At 41.6% G+C, this 23,820-nt stretch overlaps 1 protein-coding gene across 5 annotated transcripts in view; it reads left to right on the top strand.

Annotated features, from left to right (window-relative positions):
- The window catches only part of LOC124615778 (S phase cyclin A-associated protein in the endoplasmic reticulum), a 590,398-nt gene that overhangs the window by 83,772 nt on the left and 482,806 nt on the right, over window positions 1-23,820 (top strand). For all 5 annotated transcript variants that reach the window (XM_047143880.1, XM_047143883.1, XM_047143882.1 and 2 more), the window contains one exon: window positions 7,534-7,712. In XM_047143880.1, coding sequence (XP_046999836.1) covers window positions 7,534-7,712 — 179 coding nt within the window. The remainder of the gene's footprint in view (window positions 1-7,533; window positions 7,713-23,820) is intronic.

Below are 23,820 nucleotides of genomic sequence, written 5' to 3'. Positions count from 1 at the left end.
TCAAATTTCTCCCTTTTAAGAGAATGTAGCCATGACATCGCTCTCAGATGGAGTTTTTGCAGGCTTCACAGGCAGTTATAGACTGTGGAAGATTAGATCTCCAGACTGACAAAGCTGTGTTCCAACAAGAACGCATAACAAAGATTGCTCTGTGTGGTTTTTTGCCTTTAAAGATGTTGTTGTTCCACCTTCATCAGCAAGATGAGTTCTCATTATCAGTTGAGATTTTCAGTTAAACTGTGAAGCTTTTGTCGACTGCAGAAAGCTACTAAAGCACACAAAACAGATCTACATGTCAGCAGTGATCATATGCCTTGTAGGTGTTCAGTGAAAACTTTTAATCACTAGTTGTCGTGAGTAGCCACTACTCATCACTAAAACTATGTGCATAGGGACAGCCAAACAAATCTAGGAAGGGCAGCTCAGTGTCATCAACGAATAATCATTATCTGTGACCATTGCAGACAAAACAGGGGAGGAAGGTACTATCGAACTGCCAATGGGATCTGGCTGACTGAAGAACAACATTGGCTAGTGGTAACAGTTCTGTGTCAGTTTTTGGATGCTTTCAAATTCAGAGTGGAGAAACCGCAGACCAAATGGCCCATGGCAAATACAGAATCATTACAAGGATCATCCACCAATTAGGTAGCATCGTAAAGGTTGTTGCCCACTGAATGACAGTAATCTGGGAGGAAGTGGAGAAGGTGCTGCAGGGTGACATCATGAACCTTTAGAGAATCCTTGATCCACTCCTGTACTTCCTGTAAAGAAGAACATGATGTTTGAGTATCAAGTACTGACAGCTGAACAAAATCACAAAGAAAAATGTCTATCCATTGCCATGTATTGGTGATTCTTTAGACTGCTTGAAAGCAGCAAAGTATTTCTCAACAATGGGTATGCAGAAAGACTACTGTGAAATCAAAATTGACAGGTGTTACAAATATTTTAGCATACAAATTAGGAACATAATCCACCTGCTGCTGACCACCTTACAGAAGGAATGCTTTGGTGGATGTGCAGTAACATGTACAAGCAAAGCAAAGAGTCTTGTGTTGCCATTTTTAAACTAAGGTGAGAAATCATGTCCAAATAAGTTACTATGTTTTAAATTTTATTTTATTTTTTATTGTGACCTCAATTGTAATTGAAGTCTGTTTTGTTTAGGTTTAACTTAGACAGCCAGATGATTGTAGCTTGACTCCCAAAGTGCATTGCTGTGGATTATCTGCCTAATAATGGAGGTTGTAATATAAAAGGTATTTATAATGATTACCTTTACAAACACTTCATCCATTCCTTAAGACTGACAGGCTGACCAGGAAAAGATTGTTTTCACATTTCCTGATGGCCTCTATGAGTTCAAAGTCACTGTGTAAGACTCCAGCTGCCTTGGAATGTTTAATGGACAACTTGTCTTTGCTATCTATATGACATTATCATTTTTCAAAGACATCTGGAAAAGCACCTCCATGCCCCCAGAGGAATGAAAATCTTCAAGCATCTAGTGAATGGTTATGGAGTGTGGCCTGATCCAGAGAGAATAAGAGCACTCACAGGTTTTCTAACTCCTCAGCACGTGGCACATTCATGATGTGAGAAGTTTTCTCAGAATGCACTCGTACAGTGATCCATAAAGGAATTCTGTACCAAGGCACATCCCTTGCAAGAACTACTTCAAGGAGACATCAAATTGCCCTGGAATGAGCTATAAGAAAGTTCTTTCCTTGTCCTTCAGGAGACACTATGGTTTTCCCCAGTCCTAGCAGCATATGATGAGAATGCCGAAATAGAACTTCACTCCGATGCTAGTGGTTATGAGATATGTGCTGTTCTAGCACAAATCCTGGCAGATGCTGAAAAGGAGATAACTTATGTTTCCAGGGTACTCTCCAAGTCTGAGAGAAACTACTCTACAACCGAGAAAGAGTGCCTTACAGTTTATGGACTGTCAACAAGTATTGGTGGCTGTATTTATTTGGTAAACTATTCACAGTTAAGACAGTGGTGGTGGACTAGCATGAAGGCTCCATTGGGTTGACTAGTCAGATGGACACTGAGGCTTCAAGAATACAATTTCACTGTAATATACAAAAGTGGACACAAACACAAGGCTGCCAACTAGTTTTCAAGAAATCCTTTGCTAGAGCACAGCAGTGTGGTTGAAATAGGTGAAATACCAGTTGTCACAACATTAACTGATACTGCAGCTGAACAAAGGGAAGATCCAGCACTGTAGAAAACACAGAAACCTTGCAGGAAGAGGAACTGACCAAAGGTTACATCTAATTAATATTCAGAGCATTTGATAAGAGGACCTGTGATAGAGTGGGATGGAAAGTTGCTCATCATCCCAGCTCAGTTACAGCCAGCTTCTTGAAGTGGTTCTGCAACATTCCAACATCTGGCAAACTGGCATTCATGAAGACCCTAGTTGGACTGGAGGTATCACTGGCCACATCTGTACCAGTCTGTTAGACACGATGTGAGCCACTGTAAGGGACAACAATGATGGAAGCATGTGCCACAATAAACATGTAGGGCATGGGGTACCAAACCTGCCTGCAGCAGCACCATTCCACCAAATTGGGATTGACCTCTTGGACAGGTTCCTGGAGCCAGCAAATGGGAATTGATGGATAATAGGGTCAATCTCATCCTTACATTGTCACTGAAGCTGTGTCAATGGCTGAAATTCCAGAAATCATAAAATCCCTTGTAGAAAACATGGAGCAATCAGTGGTTTGATCTTTGATTGTGGAAATGTTTTACAGTCAAGAATAGTATCTGAGGTAATTTCACAGTGTGACACCATCATCATCAGCAGGATGACAAGTGCCTACCATTCACAGATGTATGATCTCACAGAATGCTTTAATAAGACATTGACACATCTGCTCTTAATGTAAATTGATCTCAGAGAGCTTACCAGTTGTGACATTTTCATATAGCATAATGAAACAAGAAACTACAAGCTTCACAACATTCCATCTACCCCAAGATGAAGACAATGGATGCACTGTTCTAATTTCAACTAGATGATACTCAGGAGACTACATGAAACACCTCAGCACCACGATCAAAGAAGCAACACAGTTGGCTGATACAGGAGCCCTGGACATCCAGAAGAAACACTGAAAGCACTATAATGCCAAGCACTGGTCAGTGGGACACTGTCTGGGAAACTCACTATGGATTTTTACATCTGTGCAGAAAGTGGGGCTGTCGGAAAAAGTGGTACTTTGGGCTCCGAGTATCCTTTGTTGCTTGCCAGACACCGCATAAGAAGTTGAGGACTATTCATCACGAATACTAAAGTGCATACACGTCGTCCGTGTCTTTTTTTGTGAAGCCTTACTACAGGCCAGAGGCTCAAATGGATGATGGGTGGTTCATGACCATAATTTGATCTACCAATGCTCCCATACAGAGGACCTTCGACAGGATCTAGATCCATAGTGCTGCAGTCGGTTCTAGTGAGAACATGAAACATTTTAAATTATTTGCAGTCTCACCGTTACAGATCTTTGTTAAAACAAACAAAAGTATTAGTATATTTTGTTTTAAATTCTAGAGAAACTTGGAATAATTCCATAGAATTTTGTCTGTGTTTGTAGTTCATTTGGGCCAGTTGCGATTATTAAATAGGAAAATCTCTCTCTCTGCTACTAGTATTGATGACATTACTAAAGATTAGATTAGATTAGTTTACATTAGATTAGATTTACTTTCATTCCAATTGATCCGTAGTGAGGAGGTCCTCCAGTGAGGAGGTCCTCCAGGATGTAGAACATGTCAGAAAAACAACAATACATGACAAATATTTACAAATAAAACAAATAAGCTAATGTACCATTCCACAGGTCCCAAGTGGAATGATAGTCATTTTCTTAATGAACACTATATGAAAGAGTCATTTTACAAATACTAATGCACTGAATCTAAAATAAAAAAGTTTTTTTTTTATGTAACAAAAGTGCTGAGGGGAAAGAGGTTCCTATTAGTTTTCTTGAAAATGTTTCATTTGTGGGAATTAGTAATAGTAAAGTAATATGTTACCTCTGGGGGAAGAAATGGGTTTGGTGATATTCCGTATTTTTAAGTATTCTGTTTCCCCTAAAAAGTTGAGCTCTGTGTCTGCAGTTGTGTGGGAGTTTAACTGTTCATGTCTCTTAATATTCTCTGATAAGTATCAGAGACTATAAGCACCTGTTACTGTGAAACTCACGTGACAATGGGTACTCTAACAACAAAAAAAGTAAATGGTACAGTTCACTGTCTGAAACCAGTTGGGATGTCAAACACCTTAATGAGAATTAGTTTCAAGCCCAACAGGAATTGCTCGTTTCAGTGAAAGCAAGCTATCTCAACTAGTTTCTGAGCAAACATTGGAAAGGGAACTTGAAGGACCTGGGTACTTCGCAGAAAACATTTGTTCAAAATAACACACAAATCTGCACATACTCATGAGCCAAACAACACAGAAACTAGATGGTAGCTGACTGAAGGTGTGTAAGTGTGATCTGCCAAATCACAATTTTCTCTCTCTCTTCAGATAATGCCAAATTGGTGGCCCGATGAGACATTTAATCCACAGTGCGTGAGGGGATGTAGTTTAGGTTGTAAGAGGTGACAGTAAGGGCATTGGGCCACCTTGTACCACTAATGTCGTCAGACCCATAACAACATGTCAAACACACGAGGACAGATGATAAGTCCAGGAAAAAGAAGAAAGAACAGTAATAATAATAGTAAATAATAATAATAACTCCTAAGCTGTGGCTTTTCAAAAATAATAATAACTCCTAAGCTGTGACTTTTCAAAAGAAATATGTACATGGCATACTTGTCAGAATAAAATAACTGACTCATGCTAAATAACCAAAAATATACTAACACGTCTCACCTAGCACAACTCGACAACAAAATGGCAAAGATTTGCTATTCAAATCAGCTGTTACAGAAAAACCCAGTGACAACACTAATTATAAGATTACGATTTGCTGTTGAAAGCAAATGTATAATATCTATGTCTGAGACTAAACACAGCCCTTGAACAACAAATTGAGAATACACAGCCATTGTTGTTGGCAGAAGGTGCCAATTTTTGAGTAGTTTTGTACATGAATACCATATACGAGGAGAAGGTTAATATACATGTTCTCAGTATTGAGGAGAAAAGGAAGCAGCAGGACCGTCAACATACAGTAACATCGGAAAGCTAACAACTATGCTTACACCCTGACAATACATCACAGTGAGAAACTGGAAACTGAAAATGAAACTGCAAACTAGATGCACTTCACTGTATTAGAAGTATAGACAAAGTGGGATATGTAGTGAGAATGTTAGGTACTGAGACAGCTTAAAACATTCGAAATTTGGTACATAAATTGGGATTGAAATTCAGATGTCAGGTGTCTACCAATTAAGCTGTCAGAACTCTGAGATGTGTGTGGGAATGGCCAGCAGAAACCTTACAAAATCTACAAAAAATACATAGGTGTGTCTAAGTACAAAACATGGCATTTGACACTAGTGGAACTTGTAAAGCAAATACACCACTCACCAACAATAAAAATAAATCAGAATAAACAGAGCTGATAATAGCAGACTTTTCACTCTTCTGAAAAATCCCTACATACATGCAACAATAGCACAGAACCAAAAGAAGAATCATTCAACAGATTCAAAAATGCACTGAATATATTTCTGATCAAATAAGTCAACAAGTACAGGCACAAATGTGGGCAAATCACTTCTTGCAGGAAGCAGCAAAACTCGAGTGGCAAAATCTATGCACACTTCTTTTTAATTTCTCTGTTTCAAATATGTTCTTCTGAAACAGTTTTCAGTTTTTTTAATGTTTAATAATCTCTGTAACTTGTCATTTTCCATTTTACAGTAGTTATTAAGCAAAATGTTGACACTGGTCCACACAATGGATTTCCACAGTTCTCCTGCTGGCTGTTGTAGGAGTCTCAAAAATTTATCATTGACATAACACAATTAGGAATTAGCTTACATGCTGCTTGGTATCTGATAATTGATGTTGTTTTGGAGAGATATGAAGTGCATTTAGAAAGTTTACAAGGCACAGTAGTTCTTCTGAGTTACAGCAACAGGAAAACCAGCCACTTAGAAAATTTTCAGGCCCAGAAACACCCATTTATGCCATTATTTAAAATTTTACTGGAAAATTTCTGTTATAATATATATTGCAGGATAACATATGCTAAAAAAGGCAAAGCATCAAGGTTTGTTTTCATATTTATTTTAGTTCTTTCATAGATTACAGATTATAAAATAACAATGGCAAAAAGTGCAATTATCCTTCAAAAAAGTGTGAAGTGAGATCTTGAGCAATTTCATACTAAATGGCTTCTCTGTGGAAAAGTTTAAGTGCTCGGCGGAACATGTATACAACCAGGTAACCTACAAAATGTTCCGTGCACAGTAATGAAATCTATAATTTTAAATCTTGTTTGTCAGAATTATTCAGCTACTGCAATTTAAGCTGTGCTCTTGGGACACTGTGTAATAACACCCTCAGGAGGGGGAAAGCAACAAATTTTGACGACAGTTATTGTATGTGCTGTTCTGTATGTATATTAATTTGAACTCTTAACTGTTCATAGTTGTGTGTTCATGCTCCTTAACGTGTCCTATGCTCTAAATATCTGCTGTCATTGGCACGCGAGATCACATGACATAAGCTATGATTGGGTGACAAAAGTGCACCGCAATCTCGATTTCAGTGCTTTGGAAGCTACTGTTTTGTATTTGGTGGAATTCATATTTATACTTTCATAACACAAAGCTATGCAGTGTACATATTACTGCACTTCAAAAATCTTTCCAAAGTGCATTGTTTTTTGTTGGGTTCCAACCCCTAAAGTGTATAAAACTTGTACCAGTCAACGGATTGATAAGTCTCACAGGTCCGATGGAAAGTATATTGTCACTTAACATGGAAAAAATGTACTTTCACTCAGGGTATAGTCTATTTTCACCTGGGATCACCTGGGGTATAGTGTATTTTCACCAGGGAAAAAGTGTATTTCTAAGTGGGAAAACCATAATTTTTTTTTTTTTTTTTTTTTGGTCCGTATATACACACCACGATCCAGACAGTGCCAAAGTTGAAGTACTTTCAAAAGTTAACGTTTTCTAGTGGTCACTACCATGCAGATCTATCATCCACTATCTATGAAATGGCAATGCTTTGAAATGCAGATTTATGGCAAATGAAACACTAAATTTAATGATAAAAATAGAATTTGTCTTTCTGCTGTACAAACTTATTTAATGACCTGAAAAGTAAGTCTTAGAATGATAGTTAATTATTGGTGCAATTGTAACAGTTTTATTTTTTGTGTGTGTGTGTGTGTGTGTGTGTGTGTGTGTGTGTGTGTGTGTACCTGGACTCATTCTACACCTTTCGAGGTTTTCATATAAGCGACATCTATAGAACGTGATAAAGAGTTGAGTGACTTTTGTTTTATTAGCATGTTACTTCATTCAATACAGATGATACTCAAGGCTGGGAAACAGTGAAAGGCCGTTCCCGCTCATCACGTGTATCTCCAACGAGTAAGGTCGCTGCAGGGCAAGGACTCTCACGGCTCAGCGGTATGAGGTACCGAGCGCAGCTGCGTTTTAACCAGCCAACTGCTGCGTCGTCGCTTCCAGCATTGGCACTTTCAGTGGTGAGTGTAATTTTCCTCTCCTTCACTTATACTATATGAAACAAAGACTTACCATGTGCAGCTTTTGGTGTTAAGGCTTTTGATGATATTGAGGGTGAATGGAACAATTGTACGTACTGAAACATATCTACAATGTACAAGACAGAATACTTTGAAATTTTGTATATAGCAAGGTATCAGACTTAATGGTTTCTTCCTTCTCATCGAAAGAGGCAAGAGGTGGAAAGAAAAGCTACAGAAAGTGAGGATGGGTAAAGCACTGAGTACTAGAGAAATCAAGAGCATAGTGCAAATGAGTTATATGTAACTGCTGCTGAAGTACTCTCCAAGTGGTGGTGGTGGTAGTGGTAGTAGCAGTACCAGTAGTAATGCTGAGCATCAGGCACGTACATAGAAAAGACAAAACAAATTCCTCCATCAGTATGGGGAAAGTGGAGATATCGGCAGGGCTCAAGTATGTGTGCACGGGGCTGACATGACATCCAGTGCTGATGCCAGATATGCTTGTGCACCCTGTATGGCATTACAGTGTCTCGTTCACTGTGCCCTGCTCGCATTGTTGGCTTCTGCAATGCTAGGCTGAGTTGTATGATGAAATCTTCATAATGATACCACTCACATAATCTGAGGGCTGTGCACATGAGTACTAATTTGACATAGTTGATAGCCTAATTTAAACTTGAAGTGTTAGCCTTGGTTCATGCTCAGCACTCATGGTGAGGTAATAATTAATCATTTGCTGCACCAGTTCATGCAGTTAAAATACTATATACATGTACAAATATGGTTTGCTCACATTCTACTTTTGCGGCTACACCTGTTCACTGTTCTTGCTAAATATTCCTACACGCACCTCTCCACATTTATACTGAAATAAAGAACATGCAAGGGGTCATAGTTGCCCTCTTACACATTAACACAGAACACACAGTTGCTAATTGCTCACCTGCCTGGTGTCTTAGGTGGATGTCCTTGCGTTGAAGCAGTACTCAGGTCATAAATTTGTGTTTCTTGATATGAGGCTGTAAGAGACTGACTAGCGAGTAGGCTAAGGCTCTTGACACTACTACATAGGCAGTCAACTTTTAAATTTTTGATACAGATGGCAGTAGCTCTTATAAATGATTTACGCAGCAGTAAGAGCTACAAAATGGCTAACTAGCGATACAATAAAGTACTAACTTACTGTGTCACAAATAACACACTTAAAGTTCATAATAATTACAATATTTGTTCATAAAATACTTTACATTAGTTACATCCACAAATGAAACTAAACTTCCTATTAAGGGGAGCAGAAAGTAAAGTTGTTTGTGTGCATGTTGATATTCATTTATCATATATCAGCTCATTGTGTACTTCAAAGTCATACCAAAGACTTTTTAATGTTAGAGTGACATGTTTATTCATAAATAATTAAATTTTGATTTTTTTTCCCCAAGTTATGGTGAAATGACCAGTGAAATATCGGAAGAGGTACATATCCAGTATTGTATGCTTTTTGAGACTCACAAGGGTTGTAACGTAACAGCCACAATGGCAGTAACATAACGGCTGTACCGAAAAAATAGTTTGTAGTGTTTATCCAAGTTCATTAGACATTAGCAAATGCTGAAGCTGGCTTTCTAAGGTCATATCTGGTAATTTTGACCTTTCCGACTCATATCAGTCTGAACGACCAACAACTTTAGACAATGACATGTTAAGGGTGGAAGTGGAAGCAAATCCATGCTAGACAATTGCGGAATTGTTAAACACTCTTAACCAACCCTGTTTGAGCATCCAAAAATGTTTTCAGCAGACTGGTAAAGACAAACAAAGCTAACTGATCCACCACATGTAACATATTACTTCAGCAGCACAATACAGAAGTGGTTTTTGATTGCTTGTCCACTGGAGACGTAAAATGGGCCCTCTATAATAATCCCAAATACAAAAGGCAGTGGCTTTTTGCAAATGAATCCTCACAAACTACAGCTGATCCAAGCTTACACACCAAATAACTGCCTTTCTTTGTTTGGTAAAGTATTTGTGGGTTGTTCATTTTGAAGTGCAAAAACCTGGACAAAATGTGGATGCAGAGCTCTTCTGTGAACAACTGGATTGAGTAAATCAATCTGTAATTGAAAAGTGTCCAGCAACTGTTGACAGAAAAGATGTTATTGCAATATGATGATGGAAGACTGCACTGTGCAAGTCCAACCCTGGAAAAAATTAATGAATCGGGATGGGAGATATTGCCTTACCCACCATACTCGCCCAATATTGCACCTTCAGATGTTCACTTACTTTGATTGCTAGAACATTATCTAAGTGGCAAAAAATGTGAAACTTTGGATCATGCTCATGTCATCTCCAGATAGTTTGCTCAAAAACCAATCAATTTACATTGATCCGGCATTATAAATTTGCACACTAATGGCAAAAAGTTGTGATAACAAGGGTGATTTCATCATTAATATCACATAAAAACTTGTTAACAATTTATCTGTTTGAATTTAATGTATAAAAATGTCATTTTCTGGTTCCCCAACCCACTTCACATTGCTCGCAAGTGTGTTTCTTCAAGACAAAGATGTTATCTGTGCACCATTCCATTTACAAGCGTACTGTGCAGCCACCCTAAACCAGTGTACTCGCTCATCTTCCAAAGTGCACTGGTTAACCTGAAAAACTTAGCTCAGAGTGCATTGTTGGTGTTGGACAAAGGCGCACAAAATACTTCATTTGCTTTATCTAACACTAAAGTTGTTAAAGAAAAATGGTTATGAAAAGAATCCAATTATTATATGAGACAGCTTGGTATTGAGGATTTCTGCAATAATTGCCAATCAAATCAGAATTATTTTTTTTAAAGAAATTAAAATTAAATGAAAATGTGTCTGCACATCACTCCACTTCTTACATCATACTTTAGGTGATATTTTCTTTCTCAATAATGAAGTGAGGTTTGGGAGTGAATACTATGGCTCCAAGAGCCAGAAATGTTGAAATACCAAAACATGGGCACCAAAGGCCTTTCACGCGATCCTTTGGCAGAACATTACAATGTGGTAACATCCTAGTCAGTGGTGCACTAACAAACAGTGCAGATGAACAAGGGAAGATCCAGTATTCCTGAATACTATAGAGGCCTGAAACAAGAAAAAAATCTATCAAAGGAGAATACTGATAGATGAAACACTGTGTAAAAAGTAGTAGGACTCACTGAACAAAATGGTTGCCTGCCATTCCAGCCAGGCATAGTGAAGTACTTTCACAATACTCCAACATTGGATCATCTTTGATTTGCAAAGATGTTTGGTAGAATCAAAAGCAGGTCTCATTTGCCAGGTCTCTACCAACATGCCGAACACTATGTAAGCCACTGCAGGTGATGCCAGCAACTCAAGTGTGGGCCTCAGTTGCTACTAGAACATGCGGAACCTACTACACTTGCAGTTCCTCTCCATTTCACCAAAAAGATATAGACATCTTGGGGAAGTTTTCCTAATCAACAAATGGGAATAAGTGGATATTAGTGTGTACTGACTGCATCATCTGCCAAATTGGCACCAGAGTGGTTCTGACTGATAAAGTTGCAGCGGTCACCAGGTTTCTTGTAGAAGACATGGTTTTGGAGTGTGGAGCACTTCATTTGTAATTATATCTGAACCTGCTTGCACGTGCAGAAATTGTAATAAGACATTTTCATATATGCTCTTTCGTGAGTTTTTACACATATGTGAAAGCTCAAGCTATGAAAAGCATTGTTAAAGCACTACCTTGTCCCACAATCATCTTACACCAAGGAGTCAGAATTGCTGAGACTATGACTATCTCCTTCGCATGAAACCCAATCATAGTCCTGAGATGCGGATCAACAGTAGAGTCTTTTGATACAAAGAAAATTAAGTTATACGCAGAAATTGTGAAGCCTAAACTGTAGGAACAGCATTTGAACATCACAGTGACTATGATAACATGACACTGAAATGTAAGGCCTCCACCAGCACTGCCATATGAAATACCACTGACAAGATCCAGATCCAAGAAGCCATAGTCCACTCCAAATCTGTTTTACAAGGAGAGGGAGCAATGTCATGTGATGTATGTTGTCTGCCATGCTAAAGCAATTATAATCACTGATTGGCAATGTGCAGGTTATCGGTTCCATTCGCGCATCCCACAGTTGTTTATCAGTTAAGATTTGGATTTTCTGGAAAGTTCTGATATTTTCTTATTTGTGGAATATTGGAAATTAGTAGACATCTCAGTCTACTCAGGCAGGCTGTTCAGTTCTGTCTGTGATTTAATATGCTTAATGAACATTCTTTCAGAGTGAGATGGTAGGATTTGTTGTTATCATAACTGTTACTCGTTTGTGGCTTCTATGTGACAATATATACATTCATTTTTCTAAGATAAAAAGTTTCTGAATGAATGTGGCACAGTGCTTAAGAAAATAACTGCAGTGTAAAAGCTGGAAGATGCACAATCAAGGAATTTTGAAAACCATCTCACTAAAGGGTTAAAATATAGCCATGTAATTGTACATGTTTTCTTTCATTGTTAAAGTGCCTTCTTTCATGGTGTATAAATGCTTTTTTTAATAAGGCGACAGTTTAGTGTGGTGCTTGTATTATTGTTATGGTTATTGAGTAGGGAAGGCTGATGTGTTGTTGGTACATAGCTTCTTTCTTTCAAATAGCACCATGGGGCATACAGTAAGCTTAGTGGGCCCTCTAATAGATAATTGTAGATTGTATTTTATTCATCCTGTTGTCTGTAACACAGCTAATGTGTAAGACATTGGGCAAACCAATTTGTAAGTATTTGTAAGTACACATGAGCTCACTGAATGAGGCACTGCAAAAAAGTGGAACTTTGGACATTAATGCAAAGTCTACTGATCAGGAACAATTATGCCATCACCTCTCCTTTCCTTGAGGTCAAATACTGATGATGAAAATTGAAACAGTCTGCCTCCATGTTGAACACTATTGAAGAAGCATGATTTTGCAACCTTAGCATGCACTGACAAGTAAGAGGTCCACTAAGAACAATTTTGAAGGACAGGGGGGGGGGGGGGGGGGAGGGAGGGAGAAGAACAGAGGAAGAGAAAAAGGACGCTCAATGTTACCCTTATCAGTCTTTTCACCTACCCTTGATTGCACCTACTTGTTCCACCATACAGTAATCTTCCCTTAACTTCCCCTCGGCAATGTGCCCTTCAGTTGGTGAATCTGACTCTAGATGAAGTTCTCTCCATTGCGCAGTCTTTTGAAATTTCTCGCGCCGCTGGGGCGCAAATAGAGGCGTGGGGTGATGTCGGGGAAATACAACCTCTGTGCGCTGTTGACGACGAGTGCGGCGCGGCCCCGCCGGCCGACGTGGCCGCAGTGCGCTCCCACGCGCAGCCTCAGCCTAGCCGTAAACAACCCGCTAAGAAACTGCAGCAAAACCCCCGGCAACTTCCTTCATGTCCGTGGTGTTTCACGAAACATTCACGCGAGGATTGTCCCCAACGTTGGGCTGCGTGTCACAATTGCAAAAAGAAAGGTCATGTGTCTGCCGTTTGCAAATCCGACCGCATACATGATGTTCATGAACATGACACTGATTCTGATTCTGTGTTGTCTGTCTATTGCACTTCTTCCCTTTCAGAGAAGTTATTCCTCACTGTCCAAATCCTTGGTCGAGATGTTAGCATGCAAGTGGATACCGGTTCTGCTGCCACTATAATTAATTCTCAGACGTATCTTCAGCTGGGTTCTCCACTCCTGTCCCCTGTCACTCGGCAATTACGGACGTACAATAAACAGAAGATTTCTCTCTTGGGACAGTTTAATGCTGAGGTATCTTACAAATCCGTCGTTCGCACTGTTCCCATATTTGTGGTCGACCAGAGCAACACAGAAAATCTTTTTGGTTTCGATGCCTTTCGCGTTTTTGGGTTCTCCATAGATGACTCTGTCAATATTGTCTCTGATGCTATTCCGTATGCTCAACTGGATTCCTTGTCGACGACATTTTCGTCCCTTTTTTCTCCTGGGTTAGGCCGTGCAAACGACTTTGAAGCTCATATCACGCTCAAACCCACTGCTCGGCCTAAGTTTTTTCGGGCTCGGCCCATTCCTGTGGCCCTTCACGATCGGGTAAAACGGGAGTTGGATCGTCTCACTGCTTCAGGGATCTTGCTTCCTGTCACTTCCAGTGAGTGGCCCTCTCCTGTCGTTGTAGTTGCTAAGCCAAATGGTGATATTCGTCTCTGTGGCGATTTCAAAGCCACTGTAAATGCTCAATGCCTCATCGACACTCACCCTATGCCCCATCCTGAAGAACTGTTCACTAAACTTGCTGGAGGCCAGTATTTTTCTAAAATTGACCTGTCAGAAGCTTATCATCAACTTCCTCTCGACGCTGCTTCCCGGCAGTTTCTGGTCCTTAACACGCCTTTCGGCCTCTATCAATACCAACGCTTGCCATTCGGGGTTGCTAGCACCCCTGCTCTCTTTCAGCGATTCTTGGAACAATTATTGCTCCCTGTCCCTGGGTGTATCAATTACATGGATGACATTGTTGTCACTGGCTCCACCACTGAAGAACATCTTCAAAATCTCCGCACACTTTTTCATGTCTTACAGACTGCCGGTCTTAAGTGTAATCTTCAGAAATCACAATTTTTTCAGGCATCTATCACGTACTTGGGGTTTCAACTCTCTCGGGATGGTATTCGTCCGCTTCAGCAAACTGTCGCTGTGATCGATGCCCTTCCTCGCCCTACATCTGTTAAGGAACTGCAGGCCTTCTTGGGGAAAATAGCATACTATCACAAGTTTTTACCATCTGTGGCTTCGGTGGCTCAGCCGTTGCATCGCCTGTTGCATAAAAACGTGCCTTTTCACTGATCCGCATCATGCGAAGCGGCTTTCCAGAAATTGAAGGCTATGCTGAAACAGGCCCCGTGCCTGGCTACTTATCGACCTGGCCAACATCTTGTTCTTGCCACAGACGCCTCCCAATACGGGGTCGGTGCAGTCCTTGCGCACCGTTTTTCTGACGTTACGGAACAACCTATTGCTTATGCCTCCAAAACGCTCACGGATGCCCAACAAAAGTATTCTCAAATTGAGAAAGAAGCTTTGGACATTATTTATGCTCTTCATAAGTTTGGTGTTTTTCTCTATGGCTCAAAATTTCATCTTGTTACGGATCACAAACCACTTGTTTCCTTGTTTCATCCGATAACGTCACTTCCCGGCAAGGCTGCACACCGCCTCCAGCGTTGGGCTCTTTACTTGTCTCGTTTCAATTATGAGATTCATTTCCGGCCAACGGCTCAACATGGGAATGCTGATGCTCTGTCTCGCCTTCCCATGGGCCCTGATCAGGCATTTGATAGGGACGAACTTTTGTGTTTCCACCTGGATGTTGCCGAGCAGCGGGTTGTGGACGGGTTCCGCTACACCACCTTTGGCTCTACCTGACGCTTGGGATCTTGGCATCTCTCAATGCTCACAACGCAGTCCTCTAACCGTCATCGCGATGCCAGCACAAGAACAGATGCCACCAGGAGACGTGCCCATGCAGGAACTGGATGACCATCCTCTGTCAGAGCAAATCTACTCGCCTCCTCCTCCAACGAATGCCGACGCATCGCCCATGTCTCCTGTCATATCAACTAGACTTGCCGCAACGGGCAGATTGGTGCATGGGGCCCCAGCAGATTCGACCCCTACGTCTCCTGTCATCTCGACCCGTTATCATCGGGGACACTTCCATCCGTACGGGAAGCCTCCTCCTCGAGACTTTACGGCGAGTCAAACAACGCCTATGGACGTTAGCCATCTCCAGGACACCTCCATCAAGACCAGTGCAACAATTTCAAAGGGGGGAAAAGTGTTGTGACTCGCTGATCATTCAAAGCGCCGCTGCGCAATTACGCGTGTCCTCTATGTGTGGCGCTGTCTGCCAGCCATGCAGCAGCTGCGCCACCTAAGCGGCCAGCCGAGCAGCGGCCGCTAGACTGGGACTCAGTGCTCATTCGAATGCTAATGTGTACACATGTCTTGCTTGTCAACTTACTCTGTGACTTATATGTGTTGTGTCGTTATGTGTTAAACTTGACGTTATAACAGAAAGCTTCTATTCTCTTCTTGTCTACACGATTTACCGTCCATACAAATACTTTCAGAAATGACTTCATGAAACTTAAATCTATACTCGATGTTAACAAATTTCTCTTCTTCAGAAACACTTTCCTTGCCACTCCCAGTCTACATTTTATATCCTACTCAAAATTTTTCTTTTTTTTTCCTTTACTGCTTGGTAAAATGCAGGGAGTGAAAGGCTATTTACAATTTCTACAGAAACCAGATGGCAGTTATAAAAGTTGAGGGGCACGAAAGGGAAGTAGTGGTTGGGAAGGGAGTGAGTCAGGGTTGTAGCCTATCCCTGATGTTATTCAATCTGTATATTGAGCAAGCAGTAAAGGTAACAAAAGAAAATTCATAGTAGGTATTAAAATCCATGGAGAAGAAATAAAAACTTTGAGGTTTGCCGATGACATTGTAATTCTGTCAGAGACAGCAAAGGACTTGGAAGAGCAGTTGAACGGAATGGACAGTGTCTTGAAAGGAGGATAGAAGATGAAAACGAGGATAATGGAATGTAGTCGAATTAAGTCTGGTGATGCTGAGGGAATTAGATTAGGAAATGAGACACTTAAAGTAGTAAGGGAGTTTTGCTATTTGGGGAGCAATATAACTGATGATGGTCGAAGTAGAGAGCATATAAAATGTAGACTGGCAATGGCAAGGAAAGTGTTTCTGAAGAAGGGAAATTTGTTAACATCGAGTATAGATTTAAGTGTCAGGGAGTCGTTTCTGAAAGTATTTGTATGGAGTGTAGCCATGTATGGACGTGAAACATGGACGATAAATAGTTAGGACAAGAAGAGAATAGAAGCTTTCGAAATGTGTTGCTACAGAAGAATGCTGAAGATTAGATAGGTAGATCACATAACTAATGAGGAGGTATTGAATGGAATTGGGGAGAAGAGGAATTTGTGGCACAACTTGACAAGAAGAAGGGATCGGTTGGTAGGACATGTTCTGAGGCATCAGGGGATCACAAATTTAGCATTGGAGGGCAGTGTAGAGGGTAAAAATCATAGAGGGAGACCAAGAGATGAATACAACTAAGCAGATTCAGAAGGATGTAGGTTGCAGTAGGTACTGGGAGATGAAGAAGCTTGCACAGGATAGGTTAGCATGGAGAGCTGCATCAAACCTGTCTCAGGACTGAAGACCACAACAACAACATCATATTAAACCTACTCCTGCATTACCCCTATTTGCTTTTGTATTTATAACCCTGTATTCACCTGACCAGAAGTCTTGTTCCTCCTGTCACTGAACTTCAGTAATTCCCACTATATCCAACTTTAACCTATCCATTTCCCTTTTTAAATTTTCTAACCTACCTGCCCAATTAAGGAATCTGACATTCCACGCTCTGATTCATAGAACGCCAGTTTTCTTTCTTGTAAATCACTGGAAACTAATCACTGTAAAAATGTGGATAAAAATGTAGATAAATACGAGAATAAAAGTTATTGAACTACAAAACAAATCTTTCACTGCCAAGCTGAGAAATATTCGCTTTGCCTTCACATATAAACAATATATATCTATGACTGAACTGACTGCATTGTTATTCTTTCTCCTTTAAAGTCCTTTTTATGTCCTCCCTACCAGACTATCTCAATTTTCATTTGACCAATCACTGTGTTTCATATGCACACACACTAACTTTTGCAGTGTTCTGAAGGGTTTCCTCACAAGTAAATAGCAGCATATAATAAATATAAAGTATCCAGGGTCATGTTAGTGGACATTAGTGTGTGATGTGACCACCCTTTACTTTTATGACGGCTTGAACAATGCTGGAAACTTAATTTCTGTGGGGGATGTCAGTCCATTCTTCCTCAAGAGCCAAAACCAGAGAAGGTAATGATGTTGGACACTGTGATCTGGAGCAGAGTTGATGGTCTAACTCATCTCAAAATTTCTCCATTGGGTTCAGGTTGGGACTCTGGGCAGGCAAGTTCATTTCAAGAATGTTACTGTCCACAAACCAATGCCTCACAGATGCTGCTTTATGAACAGGAAGCATTGCCATACTGATACAAAAAATTGATGAAAGTAATCAGTTTTGAAAATATAATCCAATTGGATGGATAAAACGTCCACTCACCAAGTGCCAGCAGGAGAACACACACATAAAAGTTAAGGGAATACACAACCTTTCAGAGCCAGTGGCTCCTTCCTCTGGCAGAAGAATTGGAGGGGAAGGAAGGGGGATGAAGGAAAAGGACTGACGCATTTTAGGAAATTGGGAGGGTTTTGGAAAAGGCGCCCAGAACCCAGAGAAAGGGGAGACTTAATCTACATCTACATCTATACTCCGCGAGCCACCTTACGGTGTGTGGCGGAGGGTACTTATTGTACCGCTATCTGATCCCCCCTTCCCTGTTCCATTCACGAATTGTGCGTGGGAAGAACGACTGCTTGTAAGTCTCCGTATTTGCTCTAATTTCTCAGATCTTTTCGTTGTGATAATTACGCGAGATATATGTGGGCGGTAGTAATATGTTGCCCATCTCTTCCCGGAATGTGCTCTCTCGTAATTTCGATAATAAACCTCTCCGTATTGCGTAACGCCTTTCTTGAAGTGTCCGCCACTGGAGCTTGTTCAGCATCTCCGTAACGCTCTCGCGCTGACTAAATGTCCCCATGACGAATCGCGCTGCTTTTCGCTGGATCATGTCTCTCTCTTCTATTAATCCAACCTGGTAAGGGTCCCATACTGATGAGCAATACTCAAGAATCGGACGAACAAGCGTTTTGTAAGCTACTTCTTTCGTTGATGAGTCACATTTTCTTAGAATTCTTCCTATGAATCTCAACCTGGCGCCTGCTTTTCCCACTATTTGTTTTATGTGATCATTCCACTTCAGATCGCTCCGGATAGTAACTCCTAAGTATTTTACGGTCGTTACCGCTTCCAATAATTTACCACCTATGGCATAATCATACTGGAATGGATTTCTGCCCCTATGTATGCGCATTATATTACATTTATCTACGTTTAGGGAAAACTGCCAGCTGTCGCACCATGCATTAATCCTCTGCAGGTCCTCCTGGAGTACGTACGAGTCTTCTGATGTTGCTACTTTCTTGTAGACAACCGTGTCATCTGCAAATAGCCTCACGGAGCTACCGATGTTGTCAACTAAGTCATTTATGTATATTGTAAACAATAAAGGTCCTATCACGCTTCCCTGCGGTACTCCCGAAATTACCTCTACATCTGCAGATTTTGAACCGTTAAGAATGACATGTTGTGTTCTTTCTTCTAGGAAATCCTGAATCCAATCACAAACCTGGTCCGATATTCCGTAAGCTCGTATTTTTTTCACTAAACGTAAGTGCGGAACCGTATCAAATGCCTTCCTGAAGTCCAGGAATACGGCATCAATCTGCTCGCCAGTGTCTACGGCACTGTGAATTTCTTGGGCAAATAGGGCGAGCTGAGTTTCACATGATCTCTGTTCGCGGAATCCATGTTGGTTATGATGAAGGAGATTTGTATTATCTAAGAACGTCATAATACGAGAACACAAAACATGTTCCATTATTCTACAACAGATTGACGTAAGCGAAATAGGCCTATAATTATTCGCATCTGATTTATGACCCTTCTTGAAAATGGGAACGACCTGCGCTTTCTTCCAGTCGCTAGGTACTTTACGTTCTTCCAGCGATCTACGATAAATTGCTGATAGAAAGGGGGCAAGTTCTTTAGCATAATCACTGTAGAATCTTGAGGGTATCTCGTCTGGTCCGGATGCTTTTCCGCTACTAAGTGATAGCAGTTGTTTTTCAATTCCGATATCGTTTATTTCAATATTTTCCATTTTGGCGTCCGTGCGACGGCTGAAGTCAGGGACCGTGTTACGATTTTCCGCAGTGAAACAGTTTCGGAACACTGAATTCAGTATTTCTGCCTTTCTTCGGTCGTCCTCTGTTTCGGTGCCATCGTGGTCAACGAGTGACTGAATAGGGGATTTAGATCCGCTTACCGATTATACATATGACCAAAACTTTTTAGGGTTCTTGTTTAGATTGTTTGCCAATGTTTTATGTTCGAATTCGTTGAATGCTTCTCTCATTGCTCTCTTTACGCTCTTTTTCGCTTCGTTCAGCTTTTCCTTATCAGCTATGATTCGACTACTCTTAAACCTATGATGAAGCTTTCTTTGTTTCCGTAGTACCTTTCGTACATGATTGTTATACCACGGTGGATCTTTCCCCTCGCTTTGGACCTTAGTCGGTACGAACTTATGTAAGGCGTACTGGACGATGTTTCTGAATTTTTTCCATTTTTGTTCCACATCCTCTTCCTCAGAAATGAACGTTTGATGGTGGTCACTCAGATATTCTGCGATTTGTGCCCTATCACTCTTGTTAAGCAAATATATTTTCCTTCCTTTCTTGGCATTTCTTATTACACTTGTAGTCATTGATGCAACCACTGACTTATGATCAGTGATACCCTCTTCTACATTCACGGAGTCGAAAAGTTCCGGTCTATTTGTTGCTATGAGGTCTAAAACGTTAGCTTCACGAGTTGGTTCTCTAACTATCTGCTCGAAGTAATTCTCAGACAAGGCAGTCAGGATAATGTCACAAGAGTCTCTGTCCCTGGCTCCAGTTCTGATTGTGTGACTATCCCATTCTATACCTGGTAGATTGAAGTCTTCCCCCTATTACAATAGTATGATCATGAAACTTCTTCACGACGTTCTGCAGGTTCTCTCTGAGGCGCTCAACTACTACGGTTGCTGATGCAGGTGGTCTATAGAAGCATCCGACTATCATATCTGACCCACCTTTGATACTTAACTTAACCCAGATTATTTCACATTCACATTCGCTAATAACTTCACTGGATATTATTGAATTCTTTACTGCTATAAATACTCCTCCACCATTGGCGTTTATCCTATCCTTGCGGTATATATTCCATTCTGTGTCTAGGATTTCGTTACTGTTCACTTCCGGTTTTAACCAACTTTCCATTCCTAATACTATATGCGCACTATTTCCTTCAATAAGAGATACTAATTCAGGAACCTTGCCCTGGATACTCCTGCAGTTTACCAATATTACGTTAACTTTTCCTGTTTTTGGTCTCTGAGGACGGGCGTTCTTTATCAACGATGATAATGTCCTCTCTGGTAAGCCGTCAGGTATTTTATCGTTTCGCCCAAGGGGGGGGGGTCCCTCTAACCTAAAAAACCCCCGTGTGCATGCCACACGTACTCTGCTACCCTAGTAGCTGCTTCCGGTGTGTAGTGCACGCCTGACCTGTCTAGGGGGGCCCTACAGTTCTCCACCCAATAACGGAGGTCGATGAATTTGCAACCATTATAGTCGCAGAGTCGTCTGAGCCTCTGGTTTAGACCCTCCACACGGCTCCAAACCAGAGGACCGCGATCGACTCTGGGCACTATGCTGCAGATATTAAGCTCAGCTTGCACTCCGCGTGCGATGCTGGTTGTCTTCACCAAATCAGCCAGCCGCCGGAAGGAACCAAGGATGGCCTCAGAACCCAAGCGGCAGGCGTCATTCGTTCCGACATGTGCTACTATCTGCAGCCGGTCACACCCAGTGCGTTCAATAGCTGCCGGAAGGGCCTCCTCCACATTACGGACGAGACCCCCCGGCAAGCACACCGAGTGCACACTGGCATTCTTCCCCGACCTACCCGCTATTTTCCTGAGGGGCTCCATAACCCGCCTAACGTTGGAGCTCCCTATAACTAATAGGCCCGCCCTCTGTGACTGTCGGGACCTTGCCGGAGAATCGGCCACTGGCCCAACAGGCGAGGCATCCTGTGGTGGCTCGGAAACGATGTCATCACCACTAGGAAGCACCCCGTACCTGTTGGAAAGGGGTAAGGCAGCTGCCACGCGGCCAGATCCCACCTTCGCCTTTCGGCCAGGCACGCGCGAGCCCACCACTGTCCGCCATTCACCCTGGAGTGATGGCTGACCGGTAAGATGCTCACTGCCGGAAGACGCAGCGACATCAGGGGTTCCATGTGATTCCAAGGCCACCGAAGTAGGCATAGGTCTCACCACAGTTGCCCCAACGCCACTACGAGCCGACGCCTGCGCCTCGGGACGAGAAGGAAGAACTGGTTGTTGGGGACTGGATTGGATGATTTGAAAACCTGAGAGCTTAAAGGTGAAGGTAGCGTGATAGGCAAGACAGAGATTACTGACAAAACATGGTGCAAGTGTTTATAAGAGTGTCAAGGTGGGAGGGGCAATAGATAGGTCAGAAAATGAAATATGTAGTAGAAAACTAAAAGGAAGTGGGTAGAAATTATGAGACTGAAGAAATTAATCAAGTTAAGTCCAGGCAGATGCCGAGTACTGAAGACGTGTTACACCACTCCCCACTGGCAGAGTTCTGAGAAACTAGTGTCTGGGAGAAAATCCATATGGCACATGTGGTGACTCAGGCACTGAGGTCAACACAGTCATGTTGTAGAGTATGCTCTGCAACAGGATATTGTATGTTGCCAGTACACACACTTGGTCTATGCCCATTCATCCTGCCAGCCTGACAGTAGTTGTACCAGTGTAGATGGCCAGTCAGTGTTTACATAACAACTGGTGTATGATGGGTCATTTCACAGATTGCTGTCCCTTTGCTACTATATGTTTTACCAGTTACAGGGCTGGTATAGGTGGTAGTGAGAGGGTGCATAGAGCTTGTCTTAGAGAGGGGCAGTCGTAGGGGAGGAGCTGTAGGGTAGGGAAATGGGTGCAGAGGGAACATAGGATCTGACAAGGATATTGTGGAGATTGAAGGAGTGATGAAAACTATTCTAGGTGTGGCCGGCAAAATGGCAGACAGAGTGGACCTCATTTTCAGCCATGAGCTTAGGAAGTCACCAAGAGTCTGTTACACAATTCTGCACACTTTAAAACTACTAACAAACAACAGTATTTATATTTTTACAGTTGTCAACCTTTCCATGTCAAATGTTTCCTCCTATACAGCCTTAGCATTCATGGCAAATGTATTTGTTACAGCAGTACAACACCATTCTCATTTTAGCCTCTGGATGTAATTATCCCACCACTATAATATTGCTGATCCCTCAAAAGAAAAAGGGGGGGGGGCAGAGAGAGAGAGAGAGAGAGAGAGAGAGAGAGAGAGAGAGAGAGAGAGAGAGACTTAGGAGCACACCTCCTGTCTCTCAGTACTATCTAGGTCTTGAATGTATTTACCAGCTGCTTCGACAAGACTATGACTTCCTAAAATCATGCCCTGAAGTGAGGTCCATTCTGTATGACATTTTGATCATCGCTCCCTTGACGTTCACAATATCCTCGCCAGACCCTATACACATTCTGCAACCATTTCCTACCCTATGGCTCCTCCCCTGTGACATCCACACTCTAAGACATGCTCTATGCACTCTCCCACCACCACTTACAAGAGCACTATAACCGGTAAAACATACAGTATCAAAGGGAGAGCCACCTGCGAAATGACACGGCATGTATCAGTTATTACATGAACACTGATTGCTGTTCTACATTGGTATAACTACCACCAAATTATCAGTTAGGATAAATGGGCCTAGGCAAAGGTTGTATATTTGCAACCAAAATACTCTACAACATGACAGTTGTGACCTTGGTGCCTGTTTCACCACATGCGCCATGAGGACTCTTTGCCCTGACACCAGTTTCTTAGAACTCTGCAGATGGGAACTTGTGTAACATGCCCTCAGTTCTCGCCACCTACCTGGTGTTAGTTTACATTAATTTCTTTGGGCGCAGCATTTCTTGTCAAACTATTCCTCTCCTATAACTGCGTAGGCTTCCACAGCCAGAGTCAGTCAACATAAAAGTTTTCTGAGTATGGTACCGTGTCATAATGTGTGAAACTGCTGCTGCTGGAGAAACAGCAACATTTCGGCCACGGTTGCAGCAGCTTCTTCAGGGTCTACTGGTACCAGTAGCAGCAATAGTTTTATA

This window comes from Schistocerca americana, chromosome 5, assembly GCF_021461395.2.
Source record: "Schistocerca americana isolate TAMUIC-IGC-003095 chromosome 5, iqSchAmer2.1, whole genome shotgun sequence".
In the NCBI taxonomy this organism is placed as follows: domain Eukaryota; kingdom Metazoa; phylum Arthropoda; class Insecta; order Orthoptera; family Acrididae; genus Schistocerca; species Schistocerca americana.
The sequence above is the reverse complement of the archived record's forward strand: the minus strand, read 5'-3'. Positions and strand labels throughout refer to the sequence as shown.